The sequence below is a fragment of the Carassius auratus genome, chromosome 24 (genome assembly GCF_003368295.1).
Source record: "Carassius auratus strain Wakin chromosome 24, ASM336829v1, whole genome shotgun sequence".
NCBI classification, from domain to species: Eukaryota; Metazoa; Chordata; class Actinopteri; order Cypriniformes; family Cyprinidae; genus Carassius; species Carassius auratus.
This window is the reverse complement of record NC_039266.1, coordinates 12975275-12989541: the sequence shown is the minus strand read 5'-3', so window position 1 is coordinate 12989541 and position 14267 is coordinate 12975275. Positions and strand designations below refer to the sequence as shown.

General features: G+C 35.6%; 1 protein-coding gene across 1 annotated transcript; it reads left to right on the top strand.

Moving 5' to 3' along the window:
* The first annotated feature begins 378 nt into the window (after positions 1–378).
* Positions 379–7330, top strand: LOC113042327 (myelin-associated glycoprotein-like). Its single transcript, XM_026201093.1, has 8 exons — positions 379–526; positions 1095–1238; positions 5067–5459; positions 5735–6046; positions 6147–6386; positions 6469–6562; positions 6674–6716; positions 7114–7330. The coding sequence occupies exons 2-8, from the start codon at positions 1175–1177 to the stop codon at positions 7303–7305; spliced, it is 1338 nt and encodes a 445-aa protein (XP_026056878.1). The 5' UTR covers positions 379–526; positions 1095–1174; the 3' UTR covers positions 7306–7330.
* Positions 7331–14267: the final 6937 nt, after the last annotated feature.

Below are 14267 nucleotides of genomic sequence, written 5' to 3'. Positions count from 1 at the left end.
TTTGATGCTCTCCAGAATGCAAACAAAAATATATGGCTGGATTATTTTTCAGATCTGTTTCGCCAATATGATAATATTACAGCTTAAGCTGAGGATGCTTTTGCTTTTATTTGAGCTAGCACTCCCATAGATCTGGGCCTGTGGGGGGTTGTAAATTAACACAATTTTTTTTGTGAGGATGTCTGTAAGTTACAGTGTAACAGATCTTGCCAGCTAGCTAACTATAACCTTAGCAGTGTCTTATAAATTGAAGTTATGGGATGATGATATTTAATTAACAGATAGTGTAACATAAAGCACCTATCTTTTCTTTGTAAAACATGATTGAAAACACAAAAGATATAGAAAAAGGAAGAGTCTCTACTCGTGACATCTGTAGTTCCTACAAATACAGTATCTTCCTGTTTGACATTACATTGGGGGTGTAGTGACGTCTTGAAGCATGAAGCATGTTAAAAAAGGATAGTTGCAACAAAGGACAATTTTAGGGACATCCATTTCTTAAAAGTTGAACTACTGTTTTGAGGTAAGGAATTTAACTATTGCGATTTTCTTTCTCACAAAAATTGTATTTTAAATAAATAGGCTATAGCTTGAAAACCAACTTGTTCTTTGCATAGTCTTTAAATTACAGAAAGTGAGAGCTGTGAGTTGTTTATAGTCGAGAGTTTGCAGTATTTTCTCAGTTTTTCTGTGAATCAAGTCTCAGTTCCAGTCATTTATCTCCATTAATGTTTTAGCATTTATAAAGGTATTTCGTTTTTGCCACAAAGCGAAAATAATTTGGTACAAACTATATTCTTGTATTTTTTTATGGATAGAAGTTTATTTAGTAAATGAAAATAATTGATGTAACTCAGATGAATCACTTTTACTGATGTAACTGTAAATGTGGTCAGCCTGATGAGTTGTCATACAGTTTTACAGTGCATGAAAAGGCAAACACGATCAATATCAGATGACTGTGTACAGTAGCATGAGTGTAACAGTGAAAATGTGGGTTATGCTTACAGATACTTCTATTGCACGAGGTAACAAATAATGAGTTATGGTTGTTAAACGTCTGTGACAGATATGTATTTTGTGTTGTTTAGTGATAAAGTGTACTCTGAAGGTGTTTTGGACTCATTTGTTGCTTTTGTAAAGTCCAGCGTCATCCACTCTACGAACCCTGATGGCAAAAAAACAGATAACATCCTTTATTTTCATCAGCTCTGTGTTGGTACATACTCACTCAGGTTGGTCAATCTTTGTCATCATTATGAATAAGGATGAGTATAATTATAATGTGTATTATATTACGGAAAAATGCATATACTTAATTGTATTTAAGTTCTTAATTCCATCTAAAACATGTTTTTAAAAGGTGATTTTCAAAATGGTGTTCTCTGAGCACATACACACACACACACACACACACACATATAATTGACTTTTGCTAATATCTAAACTCACTAGACTAGAGTGCACACTATTTGGAATCTGTTGCAGACATTTTTTTCTGAATAAACTTTTAGTTTAGAAACTAATTCCAGCGACACACATCTCAGCATGTATTTCAAATCTGAGAATAATTAAATTATTTTAAGATGATGCTGTCATTTTATTTCTTTATTTATTATTATTATGAGACTTCCAAACACAACTTTTGCCTACAGCACAAATGTAAATTTGAAAATAAAACAATTAAATTTTTTACATATTGAAGAAATACTTAATTAATTTTGATTAAGTATAAAAATAGTAGGCCTATAGATAAAAATAAATGTTTTGAGTTGCAAATAATAATTCATAATCGTTCCGTATACTTTTTTTTTTTTTTTTTTAAGAATTATGACCTATATCTTTTTCAATAATTAAACCACACTTCGCATTTAGTGCTTATCATAATTTTGCATGGTTGCAAAGCAGCTTTACATACAGAAAGTAATTACAAAAGTAAAGACCGTAAACAACATAGCTAATTAGTTTGAAATGGTGAAAGACATTCATATAGCCTACTTGATCAGGGTTTATTCTAGTATAGTCCACCAATACACCTGTACCAACACGTGCACTGAGACAACGCCAATATTGCACTTTGAAATGTGACTGAAGCCCTTTGGCCTGTGAAAATATTATGAATTACTAAACAAATTATAAAAAAAAAATATCCTGTCGAGTCTTTTAAATTGCACAAATATCAGAGACGTTTACTGCATTAAAAGTAATAATGTAAAATGTATTTTAATAATTTCTATTCATGCGTCACATTTAAATCTGCAGCGTATTTCGACCGCCAAATCATTTAATTGCGTTTTACATTAGAAACAAACACTTGCAGTGCATTGAGAGTTGAAGCGCGCAGAGAAATGTTGATCTACATTCACTGAAACACTGAAGCAGTTCTGCGCGTTCACATTCTTCCACCAACGAACGGAACTGTGTCGCTTACTGCGCCTATATTAAGACTCAGCAATTCACATTCTTTAAATCCATATAACTTGTGCTATCATCGGTGGAAACTGTCTGTTTACTCTAGTAGTACTGAGAAGTACCATATAAAAATAACACTAATGGTATATTTTCACCTAGTAGAAAGTCAATGCAATGACGTGAAAAGAGGCGAAATCACACCAAGTGACGCGACTGACACGCAATGTGCGAAGTGTTGAGAACTTTTTATAGACTCTTCTCTCTATGGTTGAGAAACACCCGGCTGCAGATGCCTACTCTGATTGGTTCGATTGTCTTTCACAGGCATTCATGATAGGAAATGTGCTCTGTTGGTGTAGGGTGGAGTATGTTGTTAAAAAAGCAAAAAACGCTGTGTGTGAAAGAAAAAAAAAGTTGGCCTCCTGTCCCTGAAATTACTGTTTTGCTAAATTAAGCTGATCTTTTGTGACGGTTGGGTTTTAGGAAAAACACAAGGAGAGGGTAGGATCCAATTGCAAAGTATGTTTAATAAACAAAAAGGGTAAATACAAAATAAACAGTCCAGGAAGACAAACAAAACAAAACAGGGAACCGGATGAAACGGGAACTCGGAGGAACGAGAAGGTAAAGGGAAGTCTCGGGAGACGAGAACATTCGTACACATAGGGTAAGGACTCCATACAAACAACAGAGAAGGATATATATAAGGGGACCAATGACAAAGAATTGTCAGCACCTGTGTGATTTAATTGGAGTGCAATTACTGTGAAGACAGGACCAGACTAGAGGAATTAAAGTTCCTATGGTGAAGTGCCTAAGGAGAAGTGAGCTCACTAGGGAACACCCAGGAAAACAGAGACTGACAGCGTGACATCTTTAGTCTAACAGATGAACAACCCACTACATTTAATTAATTAATTGGGTTGATTATCCACAGTGGGAGGATCAGGTCTTCAGATAGAAAAATTAATTATGAATTAAATTATTGTTGAAAATAATATTATTTCATAGCAACAAGCCCCGTTCACACCAATAACGATAACTATAAAGATAAACGATATCGTCCGTTTATTCTAAGCGCATGCTGGTCAGCCACTTTAATTATCTATCATGCAGTTGATAAATGACACTGCAATAGTCTAATGTGTCTACTGTGTGCCATTTAAATTTTTATGAAACTTTAATTTTCTTTACTACATTGCAAAGCATAGACTTTTTCCTCCCCTTTATTTTGGGAAAATATGCTGCTCCTCATTATTTTAAAGTGAAGAAATCGATAAACTTTTATTTCTACCCGCTAGTGATGATTCTAAAAGGACATAACTGTAATTTGTTGCTATATTAAGTGAAAGAAAGTCACATGACAATCAGCCAAGTATGGTGACCCATACTCAGAATTCGTGCTCTGCATTTAACTCATCCAAAGTGCACACACACAGAGCAGTGAATATACACACACACACACATGTTTGTTTTTGTGAAAAGTGGGGAAATCCCATAGGCGTAATGGTTTTTATAATGTAGAAACTGTATATTCTATCGCCCTTCACCAACCCTACCCTTAACCCTAACCCTCACAGGAAACTTTGTACATTTTTACTTTCTCAAAAAAACCTCACTCTGTATGATTTATAAGTGTTTTGAAAAATGGGGACATGGGTTATGTCCTCATAAGTCACCCTCTCCTTGTAATACCTGTGTCATACCCATGTCATTATACAGAGTTGTGTCCTGATATGTCACAAAAACATGCCCTGTGTGAACACACACACAGAGCAGTGAAAACACACACACCCACACACGCACACGCACACACACACACACACACACACACGCACACTGTGAACATGCACTCCCCCCACCTACAATTCCAGCCGGCCCGGGACTCAAACTCACAACCTTTCTATTGCAAGTCCGACTCTCTAACCATTAGGCCACGACTTCCCCCAATTTCATGTGCATCCTGTTCTTATTTTAGTTCAGTTGTTAAGATTGTGGTTATTCAAGCAAATAGTTTAATACTTTTTAACAGCGTTTAGTTAAACTTTTATATATCATTCAGTGGTACCATCTAGAGATCAGTGATGCGCACGCATTTAGACACTTTTTTTTTTTTTTTTAACTTAATGTTATAAATGCACATCCTTGAATTAACTTAACGTGCTTAACGTGGCGTAATGCATTACAACGTGTTTTAAAAAGACCAAACTCAGTAAATATTTGCAGGCAGCTTATTGACACATCTAGTTATATATCCTATAATTTGTAAAGATTCATTATTTGCATTAAAACCACACAATAATAATGTTATTAGCACACTTCAAGTTTACTTTGAATGCTATTGCAGTGCGTTTTAAAGTTAGCTATACTAAAAGTAAAGGATATAGGACATCAGTTTGTTATTAGTGTAATATTAATGTCAGCAAAATACATTTGAAATTCAAGTGAATTCTGCATTTCAAAACTTAAATACAAGGAGGCATATTTAAAGTGTACTTAAGTATACTTAAAATATTTCCACTTTAGCACAAACAAGTATACTTATTCCAACTTAAAATAATTAATTCTTTTTTTTCATAGGGTTAATAGGTATATAAAAAAATGCTCATTTCTTCATGTCTCTAGCATGACTAATGTGTTTTATGTTCCAGCTGATGAAAACTACTCTGCTGTGATGCCTCAGACAGTAACAGCTCTGACAGGCTCTTGTGTGCAGATTCCTTGCACATTCCACATCTCTGATTTTGAGGACAAACGTAACAAGGCAGAATCTATTTATGGGATCTGGCTAAAAACCACATCAAAGTTTGCAGAAAAAGATGGTTTTATAGCGTTTAACAGCAGTGAAAACATCATTAGAGGATTCAGTGACATACAGATGACTGGAAATCTCAGAGAGAGGAACTGCACAACTGTCTTCAATAACATCATGAAGAATCATTCAGACCTCTATTACTTCAGACTGGAAATGGAGCCAGTGTTCAGAGTAACATTTAACCCCATTACAGATGATTCAAAAAAGACTGTGAGGATCAATGTCACAGGTAAATGTCCCAGACCATCCACACACCAAAGTACTAAGAGGAATTCGCCTTACTTTACAAAGAAATATAATTATTAATTACATAATATATTGATAGTAAGTTTTACATTATATATGTGTCAACAAACTACATTTTTGAAAAATACCATAACATTATAAAACTGTATCTTCGGCGTTAGGGGTGGGGGTTATGCATGTAGTAGCTGAGACATTGTAAAATGTGCTAAACCTCACCCCGAGTGTGAAAACCTGACCTTACATGTATTTACCCTGTAGATTCACCACAACCTCCTGAACTTAAACCCAGTAAGCCAGTGATGGAGGAAACGACAGTCAATCTGATCTGCTCTGCTGAAGCCCCCTGCCCCAAACTACCTCCTACAATATCCTGGTCTAACATCCCTGAATCTGCTCTAATTACAACACAGTTACAGGAGAAACCTGATAAAACCCAGTCAGTGGTTTCAAAGCTGACCTTCAAAGTTTCATACAAAGATCACAGAAGGAACATCACCTGCACTGCTACATATCCAAGAAATACACCTGATGCCTCAACTGTGGAGACTATAGTGATGCTACAAGTCCTGTGTAAGAGATTTAAAGTTAATTTGTTTTAATTATCCTTGATGTGGTTAAAGTGAAAATGTATAAATTGTAAACGCTGTATGTTCTTGTGTTTTTCTTAAAGTTCCTCCAAAAGAAACTCACATCATCATTACTCCATCTGTTGGCACTAATGTGACTTTGACCTGCAAAAGCTGCGCCAGTCCATCAAATGACTTGAACTACACCTGGTATAAACATGGAGAGGAGACGCCTATAGCTTGGGGAGCGAAAATTAATTTAACCCAAACTCAAACAAGATCATACCTTTGCATTGCACAAAATAAATATGGAAAACAGTCATCAGAAGAGGTCCATCACACAGGTAAATAAAGCACAGGTTTTGTATTTCTATGTTCAGATATATCATGGATTCATGAATTTAAATTTTTGCTTTTGTAATTTAGGACAGAGTGGACTCTCTCATCTGGTGATATTTGGCTGCACAGGAGGACTTTTGGCTTTTCTTCTGTTGTCTGCTGTATTTTTCTACTGGATGAGGTAAATAGATAATAACAGGAAAGTAGCTCATGCCTGTAATGTTGTATTTACTAATTGCATGTGTTATAATTTTATCAATTTTGTATTCTTTTTTTTTTTTTTTTGCAACAGAACAAAGGCTTCAAGACAGGCCCATGTTATTGGAAGTGATCAGGTAAAAAGTAATATTGAGTAACTTAAATTTTAAGTTAAATATTGCCAGTTGTTTTGTCCACAACAAGAAACATTGTTCAGAATAAAGTCACATAGCTGTTTGATTCCTGAATGAATCCGTGTTTTTGAACCATTCAGTTGAGTGAATGATTCGGTCCCAATCATAAAAAATGTTTAAATTGTTCCTGAATAGAGTATACTGTAAGAACAAATCGACTGAGTAAAGACAGCAACTGCCATACTGAACATTGTTGTAAACTGTAAATTGTTTGTATAAAAGTAAATTATTTCTGCAAATTTTCTAAAGACTATCACTTAACTCTATATGATGTCCACAAACAATGTTTCTTTTACTGCAGAAGGAAAGTGATTTTTTTTCTCAAATTTCTCCCACTCAGGCTATCAACAGAGACACAATGGCTACTAACAATGTCACTGCAATCAGCAAGAATGGCGAGAAGAAAGAAACTGATGATCTCTACTATGGTGAAATTGACTTCTCCAAACTCCAGACGGGCCACAAGACAGAGGAACTCTCAAACAATGTCTCAGAGACAGAGTATTCTGAGCTTCAAGTGACCCAGAGATAAAGACAAATCAGTGGTACTAAGAAAATTGACAAAGTTCAGAAAAAGTGATTTTTGTTCATGTTTTGTTCACTTCAACGACTACTAATCTTCCATCCAATCAGCAACCTCAGGAAACCCCCTTTTCAACAGTGAACCCCTTTACAACGCCTTCTCCAGACTCTGATCTAAACTGGTGTAGCTGTCTAATATAATTTTAGCCTCATTGAGGAACTCAATGCGAGGGTTAATTAAGTGATTGATGGTTGTTCATGTCTATGCAATTTCACATATTGCTGTAAACTTGGGACTTCACATTTTCATTCTCTTAAACTCATTCTTCCCTGACGTTCTCTCTTCCTGCAACTTGTGTGAATGTGTGAGTGTGTGTGCTTATGTGTTAGATTTGTTTATATGTCTTAGATTTATCTAATAAAGCCTTATTCACATTGAAAAGAGAAGTATCTTGTGTTTCTTGCTTACAAGTTAATGTCTTAAACTGCTGATTTACAGTTTCCCTTACAGTATAAATTTACATGAAAAAGATCTGCAAAGTAAAAAAAAAACAAATACTGTAAATGAATAAAATAAGAGGAGGCAATGTCTTGTTGAGTTGCATCATAAGTGTGTCTTCGCCATGTCCAAGAGATGCTGTTTCACAGATATAATATACTAATATATGTTCACAGGCATAACTGACTGTGTTTAAAGAATTAGTTAACTTCCAGAATAAAATGTCTGTCATTTATTCACGCTCCATCCAAATCTTCATCAGAGTTTATTTTTCCTGTTGAAAACAAAAGAAGATATTTTGAAAAAATGTTGGTATTCGAACAGTTAATGAGCACCCTTGACTTCTATAGTATAATTTTTTTCCTACAATGGAAGTCATTGTTGCTCATCAACTGTTCCAATACCAACATTTTTCAAAATAATGGACGTTTCATATCAGATGTCAAATAGACAGTTATAATATATTGCTTTAAGATGTTTAAGATTTAGAATGCATGTAAAACTGACATCTGAAAGATGTCTATCAGACGTTTTTACACAGCAGATGCTTTCTTTAACAGACATCTTGCAGACGTACGTGTTCTTTGTTTCACAAAATTAAACTTATGATCTCATTTACAATACATATGTTTTTTAATGATATGTACAGTATGTGCTGTGTGCGGCTAAACTTTCCTCAAAGACATTGTATTTTAGCCTACTCATGATGCGGAACAGATGCTTTTAATGAGATAACGTTAGGTAACTCAAAAATGACAATTCCATCATCATTTAGGTCTACTCACCATAAATGTTGTTCCAAACCTTCTGTAGACTATAAAAGATTATATTTTGAAGAAGGTTGATAATTGTAACCACAGTTTTGGTTATTCAGGCCTATGACGTTTGGACATAAAAAGACATTCCTCAAAATCTCTTCCCCTCACCCCATTTTTCCTCATTTAACAGAGAAACACCAAATGTATATATTTTGCCTCATTTATAATATGCATTTTGCAACATCATATTGTCAAATCAGACAAATGTAAACTAACAAAATCTGAAATGGCAATATCAGTAATTGTTTTTTTGTATGTATTGTAACCAAATATCATAATTTCATCAAAGCATGAATGGTGAGTTTTGTGTCGCTCAAATTGGATTTGAGCAGTGCTTTAAATGGCTCGGTATGCACCAGTACTCAGTAACACCACTTCCAAATGAAGCTCTTGAGCGTACCACCATCTCTCAGTGCGCCCAGAACGTGCTTTTAGTGTACCAGTACGCTTATTTGGACATCTCTTTTAATAGAGGTTTTAATCTTTTGCCTCCACTGCCACTTTTCAGCGCACCCTTCACAATGCAAGCTTCCTAATTCGTCCCACCGAGAGCAGAGACTACATTACCCTTACACCCTTGAGTTTTACAAGTGAAAAGCGCATACGTCGCTTTTGCCGCTGTCAACAACTCAACGTGGCCAGAGAGGGTGTGTAAAAATACAAATACAGTGAACAACACTTAATATGCTCTCCTGGCTTCAGACTCTGAATACTAGAAGAACACGGTCAGAATCAGATGACTCCCTGACTGACACCCCATTAAGCCCACTAACGCCACACAAGCTAATGAAGTAATGCAGTAGTTCTTTCTAAGGGTATTTTTTCAAAATCCTTTTGCACATTTTATTTATGTTCAGTAGCTCTTTCTAGCACAAGCAAATCCACAAACCATTTATTATTTTTCATAAGGTCGTCTGTTGACTGCTGTATATAAAACCCCTTCAATATAGTTGTTGTTACCTCAGGGGATGAGAGGAGTCATCAAAAAAACAAAAAAAAAATATATATATAATATTTTATATATATATATATAGGCTATAATAGAGTACCGGGCCACTTTTGGGCCACTTAAAGCACTGGATTTGAGTAGTGGTTTCATTTAATTAATTTGAAAATAATTATTTTTCAAATCAGACTTTAGTACCCGTGCAAGCAATACAAGCAACAAGTGTGCCTGCTGTTGATCGTTACAAAAGACAATCACCTTTGAAATCTTTGCCTGTGCCTTCAAAGTCTTCTGCTACTTCCTTGGCTCATGAATGTTATCGATGTGGATCTACAAAACATCTTGCAAATGATTTCAGATGTCCTGCAGTTTCTGTAAAGTGCAATAATGTGTGTCGATTACAGCAAACACATTCTGTACATGAGATTGAACTGCCTTAGCTTCAGATTCTTTAAAGGCATGATTCAGTATCTAATAAGATAAAGTTTACTACTACTATCATAACTGTATCAGCCTCTGTACCTGTGGAGTTGATTGTGGATTCTGGATCTTCCATTTCGATTCTGCCTAAATCTGTGTATGAAAAACACTTTAAACAAGACTCTTTGCTGCCTCCTGCTGTTAAAATTTGTGACATATTCACGAGATCCAATACCAGTGCTTGGTTGTCTACCTGTTACTGTTACCAGAAATAATATGATCTGTAATACTTCAATCTTTATAGTTGAATGTGGCACTGCTCTTCTTGGAATGAATTTAATTAATGGATTGCATCTCAAGTTTGAAGGTCCTTCCATACTTCCAGGAGCGACTCAAGTCTTCCGCCTCTGAAATGTGACTTTCTGCTTCTGTCCCTGTTACTAAGCTAGGATGTGCAAAAGGATTTGTGCATAAGGTAAAAACTTCTTCAGTGGTAAAACCTGTACGTCAGAAACTTAGACGGTTGCCATTATCTGTTCGAAATGCTGTCAGTGATGAACTTCAACACCTTCTTGACTTGGGTTTTATTGAGCGAGTGGATGCATCACCGTGGATTTCTCCAATTGTAGTTGTTCAGAAGAAGACTGGTGGTATTGGCATGTGTGTAGACCTGCGAGAACCAAATAAAGCTGTTGTTGCGGACAGTTATCCTTTGCCCCATATTGATGAAATGATATCTATGCTGCGTGGAGCAACTGTCTTTTCTACAATTGAATTAAAGAATGCTTATTTCCAGCTTTTGTTTCATGAAGAAAGTCGTGATTTGACTGCATTCATCACCAATGACGGACTATTTAGATTTTGTCAAGTACCTTATGGCCTTGCTTCAGCTCCATCTGCATTTCAGAAAATGTTCTTCAGTGCATACATGATGCAGGCTTACAGCTGAATGATTCAAAATGTCACTTTAATAAAAGCAGTTTGCGTTTCCTTGGTCATACTGTATCTGCACAGGGTATTCACCCAGATGAGGATCATCTTAGTGCAATGCTTCATGCTCCTGTTCCTAAAGATGTACATCAGCTCCGTTCCCTTCTTGGATTGTTGTCATGGTACAATAAATTCATTCCAAATTTTGCTACAGTTGTAGAACCATTGCATGCTTGCATCAGACAAGGTTCTGAGTTCAGCTGGTCAGATGAGGCTCAGAAGAGTTTCAGTACTGTAAAGGAGTTGTTACTCCAAAGCCCTGCTTTAGCATTGTTTGACCCTAACTTGCCTATTGTCATTTCAACGGATGCATCAGATTATGGACTTGGTGCTGTATTCTCTCAAATTCATGAAAACAACACAGAGCACATTGTTGTATCTTTGTCTTCTGAAATGTCTGCTGTGTCTCCAACTGAATTTGCTCTTGCTTCTGCATCATGCTCAGAAATGACTGCATTACGTGCTCAGATTGTTCGTGGATGGTCCTCTTCATCAGCTGCTGTGTCCATATTTTCAAATACATCATTAACTTGCTGTGCAAAAGGACTATGTGTTTAGCGGGTCACGTCTTGTGGTTCCTGTTGCATTGCGATGTGTTTTGGTGAATCTTGCCCATGAAGGTCATCAAGGAATAGTGCGTACGAAACAATGCATACGTGAACTTTACTGGTGGCCTGGTATTGACTGCTTGGTTAAGGAACAGATCAAGAATTGTGAAGTTTGCTTGTCTTCTGATAAGGTTACAACTGTTCGTGCTGCACCCTTACAACCTGTACCTTTTCCAATTATGCCATGGGAAAAAGTGGCTGTTGACATTGTTGGCCCATTTGAAACCACATGGGATTGTCGGTACATTATGACACTGATTGACTATCTAATCATAGTAAGTGGTCAGAAGTGGCATTCACTTCTTCAATCACAAGTAAAAATGAAGAGTTCTATTCAATCTGCTATTCTGTCTGGAAAACCATGGAAATCAACAGTGAAAGACTTTCTTCAAATTTACCGTGCTACTCCTTCTGAGTTACTCTGCGGTAGAAAATTGCGCACTCGTCTAAATGTTCTCCCTCTTCCTATAACTGGTAAGGATCCTGCTGTGAGTCAGAAAGTGTCATTGTCTCAAAAGAAGATGAAAAAATACATAGACCTCAAACGAAGAGCCTGTTCTCCTGAGTTCAAACCTGGAGACTGGGTGCATATAAAAATTCCAGTTCATGTTCCAAAAGGACATCCTAGATTCTCAAAGCCTCACCAGTTACCAGTTAAAAGTTAAAGCACTTACCAGTTATCAGATGGAAAAAACTGGCATGCATCTCATCTTTCTCCAACTTGTGCACATCTGGAAAATGCTATTGAGAGTGAACTGGTGTCCTTGCCCCTCCAGTCTGTTCCTTCCTCTACGGTGTTGCCTAAAAATGAACTTGTGAACTTGCCTAATCAAATTGTTTCTCCATCTGTTCCTGTAAGATCTTCATCACGAATGAAACACCCTCTGCGTTGGTTGCATGATTATGTTACTTTGTACAAAAGACATTGATTATCTTGTGCTAAATGAGAAATGAATTCTAGTTCTAATATGTCTGGTTACAGAATGTAGAATATATTGTTAAACTAACTGAATTGGATGTAAATTTTGTATAGGTCTTGCCTATTGCACCCACTATGTAATTTGGGTGGAATTTACAGTTTTGAGTAAAAGGGGAATGTTGTGTCTATGTACTTGTCAGGAGATGGCACTGTAGTCCACATGCTGATACCTATAAAAGGTGTGGAGTAAAAATGGAAGTTGTTGCACCTGCTGCCCAATGATGTAAATGGCTGGCACTGTTGTATTGCTTGTGGGTTTAGAATAAACCTTGAAGAAGTGAGAAACTGTCTTGTCTTCATGATTACTTGGACTTGGACTTAACAGAATTCAACAGTAATTTGCCTCTTTGCAAAGGAATAAAAAAAACAAAAAAACTTTCTCAATTTTAACACAATACCCTAATTGTAATATTGATAATAAGCATATTAGAAAAAAAAAAATATTAATGGTGTCTCATCACTCCTCAGAATCAAATGCGATTGTAAAACGTAAGCAAAGTTTTCAAAACACAATCAATGCACATGATGTGTTAATAATCACTAGTAATTGCTGCAAATATTGCTGTCTGTCCAGCTTTTACCCATTCAAACATATTGACCTGCGGAGTTGTTTGGAGAGCTCCATGAACCACGTGAGTGCGTGGCAGCGAGTTCAAAGCAGGTCGCAACATTTGCAACAATGTCACAAATATAAAAAAAAAATAATTATACAGTCTATGGTCGCAACTCTGTTTCTCAACATCACTGGGTTTATCATCAGGCTATCTATCCTATTTGTTCTCCTTTCAAGATTGCTATTTTATACTTTATTATACAATAATGTATACAATACATAAACATAAATACATGTTAATGTTATGTTGTTTTCGTTGTCCTCATTTGTAAGTCGCTTTGGATAAAAGCGTCTGCTAAATGTAAATGTAATGTTGAAGTTAATGTTAAGTACATTGGTGTTTCCTTCTTGAGTGATCAATTACTTTTTGTAAAAAAACAAAGAAACAAAAAACTTTTTGTGAAATTTTTGTGATTGAATAAGTCATTCATAAAGACGGTTGCTAAAAAAAGTTGCGTACTAGTATACTATTTTTTAAAATCCTTTTAATCTTTTTATGTAAGAGGTTGTAAGCTGTTAGGCAATCAGAAAAACACTTGCTTCATTATAGATTTTTTTATTATTATTATTTAACCTTTGTTTAACCAGGAAAGTCCCATTGAGGTTAAAAACCTCTTTTTCATTATAGAATTTATATGAATGAATTTTTACTATATTGGAAAATATCACCATATTAAGTAAAAAGGGCCCCTGGAAATCTTTGTTGGAAAAGTTATTTTCGGACTATTTTTTTTCTCTATGTAGAATTTTATTGTAAAATATTATTTCATACTTTTGCTTTTAATATTTGTATTTTGTGTTAATCATTCTATGAATAGCTCTTGTGATGGTATCATGCATATATAACTCAGGAAGTCTCTTTATTGATTCAGATCTATAAGTATTTGTGTATTGCTGCTAACAATCACTGATCTAATAAAGTGAAATACCACAAAACTCTTTTAAATAATTTTAAATTCACTCTTCTATTATTTTGTATTTCAGGACAGGGTGGACCCATAATTTCTGGCTGTGTGGGAGGAGTTGGGCTCTTTTTTTAGTACGAGGTAAATTTAGATTTCTTCTGCATCATTGTGTCGTTTCACAGCATACTAGCTCA

Coding starts and splice junctions, on each gene's coding strand:
- LOC113042327 (XM_026201093.1), top strand. CDS start 1,175: ATGGCAAAAAAACAGATAACATCCTTTATTTTCATCAGCTCTGTGTTG. Junction 1,239..5,066: donor GTTGGTACATACTCACTCAG/GTTGGTCAATCT, acceptor TTTATGTTCCAG/CTGATGAAAACTACTCTGCT. Junction 6,387..6,468: donor AGAAGAGGTCCATCACACAG/GTAAATAAAGCA, acceptor TTTGTAATTTAG/GACAGAGTGGACTCTCTCAT.